This window comes from Chelonia mydas, chromosome 12 (genome assembly GCF_015237465.2).
Source record: "Chelonia mydas isolate rCheMyd1 chromosome 12, rCheMyd1.pri.v2, whole genome shotgun sequence".
NCBI classification, from domain to species: domain Eukaryota; kingdom Metazoa; phylum Chordata; order Testudines; family Cheloniidae; genus Chelonia; species Chelonia mydas.
Window position 1 is genome coordinate 590965 of NC_051252.2, and position 13469 is coordinate 604433.

Below are 13469 nucleotides of genomic sequence, written 5' to 3' on the forward strand. Positions count from 1 at the left end.
AGCTGGACTTCTCCTCTGGGGAAAAGCCCCTCTGAGGAAGGCTTACAGTTCAGATGGCATATGTCAGCATCACCAGGAGTGACAGATGTCTGCAAGCAAGGCTGTGCCAGAGCCCTCTGCTCTCTGATGGGCTCTGCTCCCCAGAATGGGTAGATGACGAGCAGTGCCAGCTTCCTACATACAAAGTCCCACCAACGTCCCTTCCTTGGCTTTGCAGGGTCTTGCCTTCAAGAGGATATAGAGGGGAGTTGAATCTCCATGCCCATCAGCCTTTGAGCTCTCTGTAGCTGCCTCTAGTGGTGCCAGTTGCTTAAAATGGTGGTGTCCAAGCGGTGGACACTTTTTTACCAGGAGCTGGACTAACAACTCACCTGAGAATTCATTCCACATGGACAACTGGGCAGCCATCAGGACTTTAGGCTGCTATTGATCTGGGCTGTATTCAAACCAATGGCATAAAATGAAAGGCTCTGGAACCTTCTACCAACCCTTAGACATTCTTCTTACCTAGAAATGCATCCTTGGTGTATGTGGGTGCAGCTCAGCTCCACTGACTGCAGTGACCCTGCACCTGCTTACATCTGGGCTGAACAGGGCTCCTGCTGTTTCAGAATCATTGCATTAAATATACTAGTTTAGCAGCATGGGGACACAGAATCTTACAGGAAATCATGAAGATCCTTCAGCCTCTTTAATTGCTTGGTCCTGATGACGTCTGAATTGAAGTTACAAACTGAAAATGTCCCGCTTCCTTGGAAAGTTCTGATTTCTTGTTCTGGCACACGTACAAGGGAAACGAATATCCATAGACTTCACTCACCGCTGGCAAACCTCTCCAGAGGCATTGGTGCAGTAGTCTTTAAAGACTGGAGAAGAGATCAGTGCACAGGAAAGATGAGCGAATCAGAGTAGCATCTTTAAGAGTATCTGCAAGCTTGACTAGCCTTGCTTATTAACTGCTCAAGCAGATCTCAGGTCCACTGAGCTATCAGCCGGTGGCTTTGTCATTACACAGAAGAGAAACATGGTGCCATGAAAACACGAGACTCTTCTTTTAAAAAAATCAGTACTAGTCAAATGCGTAACATCAGGGGGTCACCAGATGACCCAGCTCACTTTAATCACATCCACCTCCAAGGCAGAAAGGCAGGGAGACCAAGCACATAAGTGAGCCAAAGCTACTAGTAAATGATGGGGGTGAGAAGGGGGTGAAACTGCAGCTGTTAGCCTGGCATCACAAGATCACACAAACACCACTGTCATTGGCTGCTTTTGCGATCCGGCCACTTTCTATGAGCCACTTTTTCTTTTACTGTCCTCTCCCTCCCCTCAGATATTTGTCAAGTGACCTTTGTCCACAATTCAGTAGATAGTAATTGACACAGCTCATTATAAAAATCCGAACAAGAACTATTAGGATGAGGAATGGTGCCTGTACCTGGTGCCTGCCTGGTGCTTATGAACCATGCTTCACATGTCTTTTACTAATCTTTCTGCTGCCATTTGTCACATGGGCAGGCTCTGCAGATCTCGCTGTGTAACTGAAGATGGGTTCCACCTGATTAGGAAAGCATTCCGTCACCCATGGCAAGTCAAGGCCCAGATTGTTAAGCACCAGGCAAACCCGAGAAGCTATAGAAATAGTAATCGTATGTCTTATGGTCGGGGGAAGAAATTCTTCCTTTAAAAAAAAAATAACCTTGCCAAAGTCACCGTTCACATCTCAGGGCAGCTCCTTGGGCCTTCGCTTGCTTTCTCAAGTTGTTAGAAGTTGCTCCATCAGCACTCTTGTTCTGGCTGAGTGACGGAATTGCAGTTTCCTTCCTTTCATAACACAGTTCATTCTGCCCTCCGCAGCATAGCCTGCTGTAATCCCAAAGCTAAAGGGGACAAGTGATACCCTCCGGCTACGTCTAACCTGCCCTTGTCTCTTTCCTCCCCTCGTCATCAATTTTCAATCCGCGGGTTTATTTTTCATCAGCAATGGAATGTGGGTTTGTGTGCAACCCAGATTCTGTCAGATCCTCAGGGCCTGTCCTGCTTTTGAAAAGGAGACATTGAGACGGAGCAGGGGAGGAGACATCCTTTTTGCTGTAAATCTGTCACTCGACCATATTTTATAAACTTGAACATGTGGCACAGCTTCTTAACTGTGCCACGTTATGTAGGGCAGCCCCAGCAGGGGATCTGCACTAGATCTCTCCTCCTCTCTGTGTCCCAGGCAAAACTGGGGCTGTCACACTGTGTGATTGCAAGTGACTGGCAGGGGACCCAAAGTGCCAATAAAATCTTCCCAAAGGGAACTATCAGCTCTCCTCATTAGCAGAGACTTCCTTTACAGCAAATGTGCCTTTATCTGAGATAGCTCATGGTTACCCCACTTCCATTATTGCAGGTTATTTATAGCAAATCATGAATTGGGCAATGTAAGTTATTTTTTAAAAAAACAACCCTTCCCTAGCATGAGTAATTCCATGTCGTTGTGAGTTTCCAGCGCTATTTCTCATTGAATTCCTGTTCTGAGGTCTTTGTCCAACTTGCACTGTGGCAGGCTGGGAGCTGTTAGTTCCTGTAGTTTCTTGTTTTGCGTGCATATGCTCTGAAAAGCGGCTGTGGACAAATGGGTTTGTGGGTTCCATGTTCATCTCTCAGGGACTCCAGATCAGACATGCTCCGTTTACAGGCGACACGTTGACTTTTTTTTTTTTTTGGTCCTTGTTGCCAGCCGTGCAAACTCAGCCCGGAATCGGAGTCAGGGTGGGCTAACTCTGCCCAAAGGGTTCTCGGGCCTGCTGCTACACTGAGTGACCCATGCACAGCCCCCTAGCTTTCATTAGGTGTGCACGGGTGAAACTGTGTGGACTGTCCTAATCAATCCTGCTGCTGCGCAAGAAGGAATAGGCCAATATGAGGGGGAAAGGAGTCCAGGAGAGCTGGCTGTTTTTTAAAGAAGCCTTATTGAGGGCGCAGGAACAAACCATTCCGGTGTGCAGAAAGAATAGCAAATATGGCAGGCGACCAGCTTGGCTTCACAGTGAAATCTTCAGTGAGCTTTAACACAAAAAGGAAGCTTACAAGATGTGGAAACTTGGACAGATGACTAGGGAGGAGTATCAAAATATTGCTCGAGCATGCAGGGGTGTAATCAAGAAGGCCAAAACACAACTGGAGTTGCAGCTAGCAAGGGATGTGAAGGGTAACAAGAAGGGTTTCTACAGGTATGTTAGCAACAAGAATAAGGTCAGGGAAAGTGTGGGACCCTCACTGAATGGGGGAAGCAACCTAGTGACAGATGATGTGGAAAAAGCTGAAGTATTCAGTTCTTTTTTTGCCTCAGTCTTCACAGACAAGGTCAGCTCCCACACCACTGTCCTGGGCAACACAGTATGGGAAGGAGGTGAACAGCCCTCAGTGGTGAAAGAACAGTTTAAGGACTATTTAGAAAAGCTGGACATGCACAAGTCCATGGTTCCAGATCTAATGCATCCGAGGGTGCTGAGGGGGAATTGGCTGATGTGATTGCAGAGCCATCGGCCATTATCTTTGAAAACGTGGTGATCGAGGGAGGTCCTGGACGATTGGAAAAAGGCAAATATAGTGCCCATCTTTAAAAAAGGGAAGAAGGAGAACCCAGGGAACTACAGACCGGTCAGCCTCACCTCAGTCCCTGCAAAAATCATGGACCAGGTCCTCAAGGAAACCATTTTGAAGCACTTGGAGGAGAGGAGTGTGATCAGGAACAGTCAGCATGGATTCACCAAGGGCAAGTCATGCCTGACCAACCTGATTGCCTTCTCTGATGAGATAACTGGCTCTGTGGATATGGGGAAAGTGGTCGATGTGATCTATCTTGACTTTAGCAAAGCTTTTGATACGGTCTCCCACAGTATTCTTGCCAGCAAGTTAAAAAAGTATGGATTGGATGAGTGGACTATAAGGTGGATAGAAAGCTGGCTAGATTGTCAGGCTCAACGGGTAGGTTTTTAAGGCCCAGCTTGTCAAAGCCCTGGCTGGGATGATTTAGTTGGGGTTGGTCCTACTTTCATAGAATCATAGAATATCAGAGTTGGAAGGGACCTCAGGAGGTCATCTAGTCCAACCCCCTGCTCAAAGCAGGACCAATCCCCAACTAAATCATCCCAGCCAGGGCTTTGTCAAGCCTGACCTTAAAAATATCTAAGGAAGGAGATTCCACCACCTCCCTAGGTAACGCATTCCAGTGCTTCACCACCCTCCTAGTGAAAAAGTTTTTCCTAATATCCAACCTAAACCTCCCCCACTGCAACTTGAGACCATTACTCCTTGTTCTGTCATCAGCTACCACTGAGAACAGTCTAGATCCATCCTCTTTGAAACCACCTCTCAGGTAATTGAAAGCAGCTATCAAGTCCCCCCTCATTCTTCTCTTCCGTAGACTAAACAATCCCAGTTCCCTCAGCCTCTCCTCATAAGTCATGTGTTCCAGTCCCCTAATCATTTGTGTTGCCCTCCGCTGGACTCTTTCCAATTTTTCCACATCCTTCTTGTAGTGTGGGGCCCAAAACTGGACACAGTACTCCAGATGAGGCCTCACCAATGTCGAATAGAGGGGAACGATCACGTCCCTCAAACTGCTGGCAATGACCCTACATATACATCCCAAAATGCCATTGGCCTTCTTGGCAACAAAGGCACACTGTTGACTCATATCCAGCTTCTCGTCCACTGTAACCCCTAGGTCCTTTTCTGCCGAACTGCTGCCGAGCCATTCAGTCCCTAGTCTGTAGCGGTGCATGGGATTCTTCCGTCCGAAGTGCAGGACTCTGCACTTGTCCTTGTTGAACCTCATCAGATTTCTTTTGGCCCAATCCTCTAATTTGTCTAGGGCCCTCTGTATCCTATCCCTACCCTCCAGCGTATCTACCTCTCCTCCCAGTTTAGTGTCATCTGCAAACTTGCTGAGGATGCAATCCACACCATCCTCCAGATCATTTATGAAGATATTGAACAAAACCGGGCCAAGGACCGACCCTTGGGGCACTCCACTTGATACCGGCTGCCAACTAGACATGGAGCCATTGATCACTACCCGTTGAGCCCGACAATCTAGCCAACTTTCTATCCACCTTATAGTCCATTCATCCAGCCCATACTTCTTTAACTTGCTGGCAAGAATACTGTGGGAGACCGTGTCAAAAGCTTTGCTAAAGTCAAGGAACAACACGTCCACCGCTTTCCCCTCATCCACAGAGCCAGTTATCTCATCATAGAACGCAGTTAGATCAGTCAGGCATGACTTTCCCTTGGTGAATCCATGCTGACTGTTCCTGATCACTTTCCTCTCGTCTAAGTGCTTCAGAATTGATTCCTTGAGAACCTGCTCCATGATTTTTCCGGGGACTGAGGTCAGGCTGACTGGCCTGTAGTTCCCAGGATCCTCCTTCTTCCCTTTTTTAAAGATGGGCACGACATTAGCCTTTTTCCAGTCGTCCAGGACTTCCCCCGATTGCCATGAGTTTTCCAAGATAATGGCCAATGGCTCTGCAATCACATCCAGCAACTCCTTTAGCACTCTCGGATGCAGCGCATCCAGCCCTATGGACTTGTGTTCGTCCAGCTTTTCTAAATAGTCCCAAACCACTTCTTTCTCCACAGGCTGGTTACCTCCTCCCCATGCTGTGCTGCCCAGTGCAGTAGTCTGGGAGCTGACCTTGAGGAGGGGGTTGGACTAGATGACCTCCTGAGGTCTCTTCCAACCCTAATCTTCTATGATTCCAGCTCCAGGAACATCTACACTGCAAACCTCCACCCCACCCCAACTGACTGTCTCGAGCTGCTGGGCTAAAAATCACTGTGTAGCCGTTCCTGCTCGGGCTCTGAGACCTACCTCCCCTCGCCAGGTTTCAGAACCCAGGCCCTAGTCTGTGCGGGAACATCTACACTGCTGTTTTAACCCAGTAGCATGAGCCTGACGTACCAGTTGACCCAGGCTCTGAGACTTGCTGCCAGGGGGGGTTGCACTGGAGATGTAGCCTTACCTTGGCTCTTGTGAGGCAGGGACAGATCTGTGGGGTAATTTCACCAGTCCCTTCCCAGGATAGAGGCCCCCTCTTAGGGCTTCGCTTTTGCGCATGTCCGCATGGCAGCTGGAAGGTGTCATTCCGCCCTGGGTAGACGCACACACACTGGCACTGCTCCAGCGAGCGCCTAAAAACAGCAGGGTGGCTGCAGCGGCACAAGCAGGGGCTTCAACTAACATCAGAGTGGCCAGAAGGGGTCAGACCAAGGGTCCATCCAGCTCAGTGCCCTGTCTGCCGACGGTGGCCAGTGCCAGGTGCCCCAGAGGGAGTGAACAGAACAGGAAATCATCAAGTGATCCATCCCGTCGCCCATTCCCAGCTTCTGGCAAACAGAGGCTAGGGACGCCATGCCTGCCCATCCTGGCTAATAGCCATTGATGGACCTATCCTCCATGAACTTATCTAGTTCTTTGTTGAACCCTGTTATAGTCTTGGCCTTCACAGCATCCTCTGGCGAAGAGTTCCACAGGGTGACTGTGTGTTGTGTGAAGAACTTCCTTTCATTGTTTTAAATCTGCTGCCTATTAATTTCATTTGGTGGCCCCTAGTTCTTGTGTTGTGTGAAAGAATAAATAACACTTCCTTGTTCACTTTCTCTACACCAGTCATGATTTTATAGACCTCTAGCATATCCCCCAAGCTGAAAAGTCCGAGTCTTATTAATCTCTCCTCATATGGAAGCTGTTCCATACCCCTCATCATTTCTGTTGCCCTTCTCTGAATCTTTTCCAATTCCAATAGATCTTTTTTGAGATAGGGTGACTAGAACCACACACAGTATTCAAGATGTGGGCATACCATGGATTTATATAGAGGCAATGTGATATTTTCTGTCTTATCTATCCCTTTTCTAACAGCTCCTAACATTCTGTTCGCTTTTTTGACTGCCACTACACACTGAGTGGATGTTTTCAGAGAACTATCCACAATGACGCCAAGATTTCTTTCTTGAGTGATAACAGCTAATTTAGACCCCATCATTTTATATGTATCGTTGGGATGATGTTTTCCAGTGTGCATTACTTTGCATTTATCAACATTGAATTTCATCTGCCATTTTGTTGCTCGTCACTCAGTTTAGTGAACTCCCTTTGTGACTCCTCACAGGCTGCTTTGGATTTAACTAGCTGCCCGAGTATGTGCCTAGGATCTTGAATGGGGTTGTACTAAAGCAGCTAGCCCTGTGGCCACACTGCTGTTTTTAGGGGCTAGCCCGGGGAGAGCTAGCACATCTATCTACCCACGCTGGGAATTACCCCTCCCTGCTGCTCTGTAGACATAGCTTTTGTGGCACAAAATGACATGCCTTCATTGTGGTTCTTGTAAGGAGTTACCTCCACAAGCTACATTTGGGATCTGATAACGACAGAAGACTGGAGCCGTTCTACATTCAGGAGGGATGGCATCGTTCTGTCCCTGGTGCTGGTTCTTTAATCCCTACATGCCTGGACTGTAAGCAGGCTGATGGGTAAGTGCGTGCGAAATCAACGCCATGCTCTGATTAGCACCTGCCATCAGCTGTGTAGACATACCTGAACCATTCCCACGGCTGCCTGAAGGTTACCAGAGAGATGAGACTCTCAGGAGCACTGTGATCAAACCCAATCAGAAAAGCAGCAGGGATCAGATGAAGCCACACCCCTAACTCTGTCTCCTCCCCACTCTAAGTGACCCTGGTTTTACTCTCTCTCGAAATGCCAGATTCTTTCCTGTGCCCCTCGACATCGCAGTATCCAAGCTCCTCCCAGGAATAATTAATAACCACTAGCTTTTATCGAGCACTGTTCACCAGCGGATCTCAAAGTGCTTTGCAAAGGAGGTCAGTGCTGTCAGCCCCATAAGCACCGACGGATTTCTCCTCCTCACAGCTCTGCGAGGAAGGGAGGTGCTGTTATTCCCAGTGTGGAAATGGGAAACTGAGGCACGGAGAAAGCAAAGGGTGAACTCGCATCTCTTTAGTCCAGTGCAGTGCCTTAACCAAAGCCCATGCCTCCTCTGTCAGTGCAGATTGTATTACTTCATTTCCTGTGCCCTTGTTGTGACCCACTGCCATTGGATATCATTTACACCACCATTCATCACCCCTAAATCTAGCCCCTTGCCAGGCTAGGGAGCAGCCTGGCATCATCGCTCATGGGCAGGGTGGGGCTGCCTGCCATTCACACGTCTCCGTTGAGTAGAGGGGTGGATGCTGAACAACCCAAAAGCTCCCCGCCCCAAGAGGGGTGAGTCCTCAAGGATCTCTGAGGCTGGGTGCCAGCACTGTCCTGGCCCGCAGCCAGGCCGGGGTTTGTGAAATGTAACAAATAGGCATTCCCACATTTCCATTGGAGCTGTTTTTCATTGGTTCCCCAGTATTAAAAACACAATGAAATGCTCCTAGATGTGAAGGCCGGACTTCCAAGGGCTCCTAGTGACATGCGCAAACTGCTGCTGTGACTTTCCTGTTGCCCGAAGCTTTCTACAAAACCCCAGGCTCATGTGGCCTCAGTGCCTCTGCAGCCATGTTCTCTGGAGCTCTCCTGAGCTTCTCCCCACAGCCCCGGGGCAGAGTGAATAAGCTAGAAGATAATCTCCAGCAAACCTCCCATGCTGCAGGTGAGCAGTTTCATCAGTCTGGGGAGGGGAAAAGCTCCCAGCATCCTTTGTGCTCTGCATTTTGTTATGCTTTATTTGATTACAGCAAAGGCCCCTGAGGAGATGGGGACCCCCTTGGCCTAGTGTCCGTGTACGGTTGTGGAACAAACGGGTTGTTGAGGTAGGGCACTGGAGCGGGAAACCTGGGTTCAGTGCCCAGTTCAGCTACCGCCTCTCTGTAACCTGGGGCAAGGCCACCTGGGCCTCCCTAGCTGTGAATGGGGCTAGTGCTGCCCTGCCTCTCATCCGCTGCTGGCTGGGAGGTGTTCAGATATGCCAGGCTGGATCCACAGCTAGGCTTACAACTAACCAGGCCAGCCGAGAAAGCCAGGGAGAAAGGCAGCAGGGTTTGCCCCGTTGTGCCGATGGGGAACCGAGTCACAGGAGTTAGGAGCCTGTGAGCAGCTGGGCCTCAGTAGCTCCCTGGGGTGAGATAGGCCATGCCAGTCAACCAGGGTCCAGCCAGTCCACCACCTAAGCAGGTGACCCTAAGGCAGGTCTCTAGGCTCCTAATAAAAGCAGCCACTCCAGTCTGCTCGACTGCCGCGCCGGGAGAATTTCCAGCTGCCTGCAGTTCTGACAGACTGCCCCAACCTGGACCTGTCCCAAGGCCTGTCTCAGCCACCACCCTGGCTAGCCTGGCACTCACCAAAGGCCATGCCAGGAGCCTGTGGCAGAGGCTCAGATCTGTCGAGTCCCAGCCTCGTGCCTGGTCATTTCCCACGTACGTTAGAGGAGGGGAAGGAGATGCAGATAAGAGCGAGGAGCCTGGTGGAGAATGCAGATTTGAACAAGCCCAGCCGATGCCTCTCGTTGAGCTGCCAAGGCAGGCAGACCAAATGCTTCGTTGTGGACTGGCACGTTCCCCCTAAGGGGGGGTTGCACATCACAGGAGGTGGAGCTGGCTGGGTACATGACCAGGAACCAGGATGCTCTGAGTGTGAATCCCCACTCTTGCGGGACCTTGCTCTGTATCCATTACCCCTTGGCAGCAAGGGGTAACCCGAACCCCACCTCACAATGAGGTTGGGAGGGGTAGTTTGTTCATGTCTAAGCCAGAAGACCTCACTGCCACCAGAATTTCCAGGCACGGGGCCCTCAAGTTAGGCACCTGGATAGAGCTGATTTTCCAGAGGTGGTTTAGGGGAGGTGAAGCCCACTGAGCTGCCTCTGTAAATGTGGCCCCTCACCCAGGTGTCTCAGTACAGATGCCCGTATGCCACGCTGACCCCCAGGCTTGCCTGTGTTGGGGTGTGGGCGCCAGTGTGGGTGTTTGGTCTAGAAGTGCCTCTAGTTTCTGTTCGCAGCCAGATAACTCTTGGGCCCCGTGGACCTCCTTCACAAGCCATGGCTGGTCCACTCGGTGACTGCTGTTCAGCTCTCAGGTGAGAGGGTGCATGCCAGAGCCATGGGCAGCAGTCAGGGGAGAGTCCAACAAGCTCCTAGAATTGCACTGGGCCTGCTCCCCTTGACTCGCTCAGCTCTGGGCCATGTCGTCTGGCTAACCCCTTGGCTGGTACCATTCCTGCCCCTTGCCCCAGGGCCAGCCTGACTCAGCAGAAGTTCTCACTGGTGCTGCTGCTGCGCCATTCTTCCTGCCTCCTGGAGCGTTCGCAGGCATTCACAGGCACTTGATCCCTAAGGCCCTCTGACCTCGCTCTTTAGCAGGGGAGAGCCCAACCCAGGAGCAGTTAAGCTCTGTCATGGCAGAATGCCTCACTCTTGGGTGCCCCTGGGTTCCCTTTGCTCTGAGCCCTCCCAGCTTCGCCCCGCGGAATTGTTTGCTGTGACTGGAAGTTTGTTCTCTCGGAAGCAAAGGGCTAGTGCCATTGGCATAGGGTGGGGACAGTGCCCGGGGGCTCTTTTCAAGATTTCCCACACTCCATTGCAGTGCACCCAGCATGGGTGGCCACCCCCACCGAGTGAGCTGTGCCGTGCGCCTCACCTCTGACTCGCAGCCCCCGCCGCTGCTGGGCCAGGCCTTAGCTGAGCAGACACTGAGAGGAGGCTCAAGCTGAGTGGCAGCTTGTGCCTGGTGAGAAACAGGAACTTGGGAGAGGCAGCCCAACTACTGGGACTTGTGAAGTGAAGCGGGCTCTGCAGGCAGGTCCCCCCAGGGGAGAGACCAGGACTAGCATGCTGGGCCACTACCCCTCGGCAACATTTACCCAGAGCTGACCTGTGTCTGTCATCAGGGTGCAGACCCATGTAGGATAGCCCCAGATGCAGCACAGCACTTCTGTCTTTGGGGCAGGGCTGGAAGGGGCAAAGACACGTCCCTGAATGTGCAGGCTTGCTGGCAGGCCAGATAGCACTGCGCTTGGAGGAAGCTGCTCACCGAACCTTCTGAGTGGGAAGGTCTGATGCTGGCCAGTCACTGCAAGAGGGAAGAGAAATCTGTTATCGCACCTTGAGTGCTTGTGAACGGGGGCTGCCAGCCAAGTGTCCCTGCAGTCTGAAAGCAGGCACAGCCGGGGCAGCAGCAGAGTGAGCTTCCCAGCCCTCTGCCAACGAGCTACCTCCTGTCCTGGCGGGACCATCCTAGGGCTCAGCCTCCGTAGCCCTTCTGTCCCTGCCTTCACTGCCACCCAGGATGCCGGCTGTGCCGCTCTGCTTGCTGGCCAGCTGCCCTGGGAAGAAGACTGAGAGCCAGCTCAGCCAGCCAATAGCTTCTAAGCCGGGCAGAGCCTTGGGATATTTGTTCCCGCGCTGCCCTGTGGCTGGCTCCGCTGCAACCTTCGCCGTGGCTTTGGAGCTTGGCTTTCTGCAGGGGGTGAGCACTTTCTGCCCGCTATGTGGGCCAGGCCTATCCAGGGGGGCGATGTGAGAGGACCCAAGCAAACCCACTCCTCTGTGGCCCTGGGGCTTGGGCTTGTCGTGGCATCCCCATGCTGAGTGCAGTGACCTCGTGCTGAGCGCTGAACGTGTTCCACAGTGGAACAAAAGGCAAACGAGCGTGATGAGTCAATTACAGCTCCCGCTTCGCTCCAGTGATAGGCTAATGAGGAGCGCAGCCCCCAGGCTAGCTGTAGTCGGGTTTGTGGCAGAGTGTATGATAATACAGCCTCAGCTCATTAACAAATGGCAAAGTGCTTTGCAGACATTGTCTCTCTGGCCAGCAGTGTTCTCAGGCACTTCTGTGAGAGCTTCGGGAGATGGGGAAATAATCTGGAGGGGGAGCGGGGTGTAGTTAGGGTACTAGGTTGGTGGACTGGGGTCTGTTACCTGCTCAGCTGCAGATTGCCTGGGCAACCTTGGGCAAGTCACTTAGTCTGGCTGTGCTGGAGTTCCCCCTCTGTACAATGTGGAGAACAGCCCTGCCCTGCATTCCGGGGGGGGCGGGGGGTGAGGGAAGTCCGGGAGAGATTGCGAGGTGCTCAGTAATGGAGGCTGGGTAAAGACATAGACAGGAGGGTTTGTCATGTAGCGTACACTGCTCACCCCCAGCTGTTCGCTTTGGCCACTTGGGGACATGTGGGAGTTGCTCTGGAATGCTCCCAGGACCTTTCAGTCAAGGCAGCATTCCACATTGCAGGCTCCAAGCCTGGCGTCCCTCCAGGGCAAGTCTGTGCTGACCCTGCTTCTCTCGGCCTCCCTCTCTCCTGCAGGTACATCGACAGGAAAGCGTTTCTGGAACGTGTGGATCACAGGCAGTTTGAAATCGAGCGTGACATCAGACTGAGCAAGACAAAGCCATGAGACTGGCACAAGGGCGTCTTGCTCCTCCCTCTGTATCCAAGAACCGGCCGGCAGCTGGCAGCTGCTGAAAACAAAATGCAGAAACAGTTTTTCTCTCCAAGACTCAACCTGTATATCCTGTGGGGTTTTTCCTTTTACTGTAAAGGCAGGGAGGGGGTTTGTCAGCAGGTGGGGGCACTTTGGGGGTGTATTGCCTAGCCGATGGCAGCAGCATATCTCTACTGGCATGATCCTGATGGGAACTCTCTGAGCGCCAGTCCCCACGAAAGCCATGGGCAGTGTCCCTCTCCCAGCCCCTTAACGCTGCTGACAGTGGGCGCAATCAGACGGAGCACGCATGGGCTGCTGGAGCTGGCCGCTTCCTGCCTAAAGACAAGGCCTTGCCCTGCCTGTGGGTTGTCTCGGGGCACCAGCGCCCAGCAGCCTGGGAAAGTGGACGAGGGGATCAAGGTTCACCCCATGCGCGGAGCACAGACTGGACTTCTGCTGATGCCCCAGCAGTTTTGCTGTCGAAGCCTCTCTTCGAGGGTGCTCCGGGCTGTGGAATTCGGGTTGTAGCCCTTCGCTCCACTCTTCCTGTGGACCCAGCTAGGTCCCAGCCCCTCCGTGCTGGGCCTTCCTCCACACGACTCTGACCGGTCTGGGTGTTCTTGTGATTTTATTTTTTTTTATACAAGAAAACCTCCCTCTGTCTAATTTCCATTCAGTCTCCCCAGGAAGGTGAGAGCAGCAGCAGGTGGGGGAGGGCTCGCGTCCAGTCGGTCATACTAATAAAGGATTCAATCCCTGCGCTGTCGTGTGTTTGGCATGTGTCTCATCATTTCTGTCCCATGCTGGGCACTCCATATGCTTAGGGAGACACAGTCCTTGCCCCAAGCAGCTTACAATCGAAGCAGATGAGACAGACACCATTTCAGAGGTGGGGAGCTGGTGAAAGGTGCAACAAGGAGTCTGGGGTGAACCCAGTTCTGCTGGGTCCCACTGCAGTGCCTCAGCCGTAAGATTAGTGGCATGCTGTCTGCACACATGGGACTCTAATATTGAGGGGAAGGACAGCTCAGCGGTTACAGTGCT

General features: G+C 51.9%; 1 protein-coding gene across 6 annotated transcripts in view; it reads left to right on the forward strand.

Annotated features, from left to right (window-relative positions):
- Positions 1-13191, forward strand: part of CFDP1 (craniofacial development protein 1) — a 123931-nt gene extending 110740 nt beyond the window's left edge. For 4 of the 6 annotated variants that reach the window (XM_043525904.1, XM_037878269.2, XM_037878270.2 and 1 more), the window contains one exon: positions 12305-13191. In XM_043525904.1, coding sequence (XP_043381839.1) covers positions 12305-12395 — 91 coding nt within the window. In that variant the 3' untranslated portion in view covers positions 12396-13191. Of the gene's footprint in view, positions 1-7386; positions 7528-12304 lie in introns of all 6 variants that reach the window. The other 2 variants (XM_037878267.2, XM_037878268.2) reach the window with 1 other exon arrangement.
- The last annotated feature ends 278 nt before the right edge of the window (positions 13192-13469 follow it).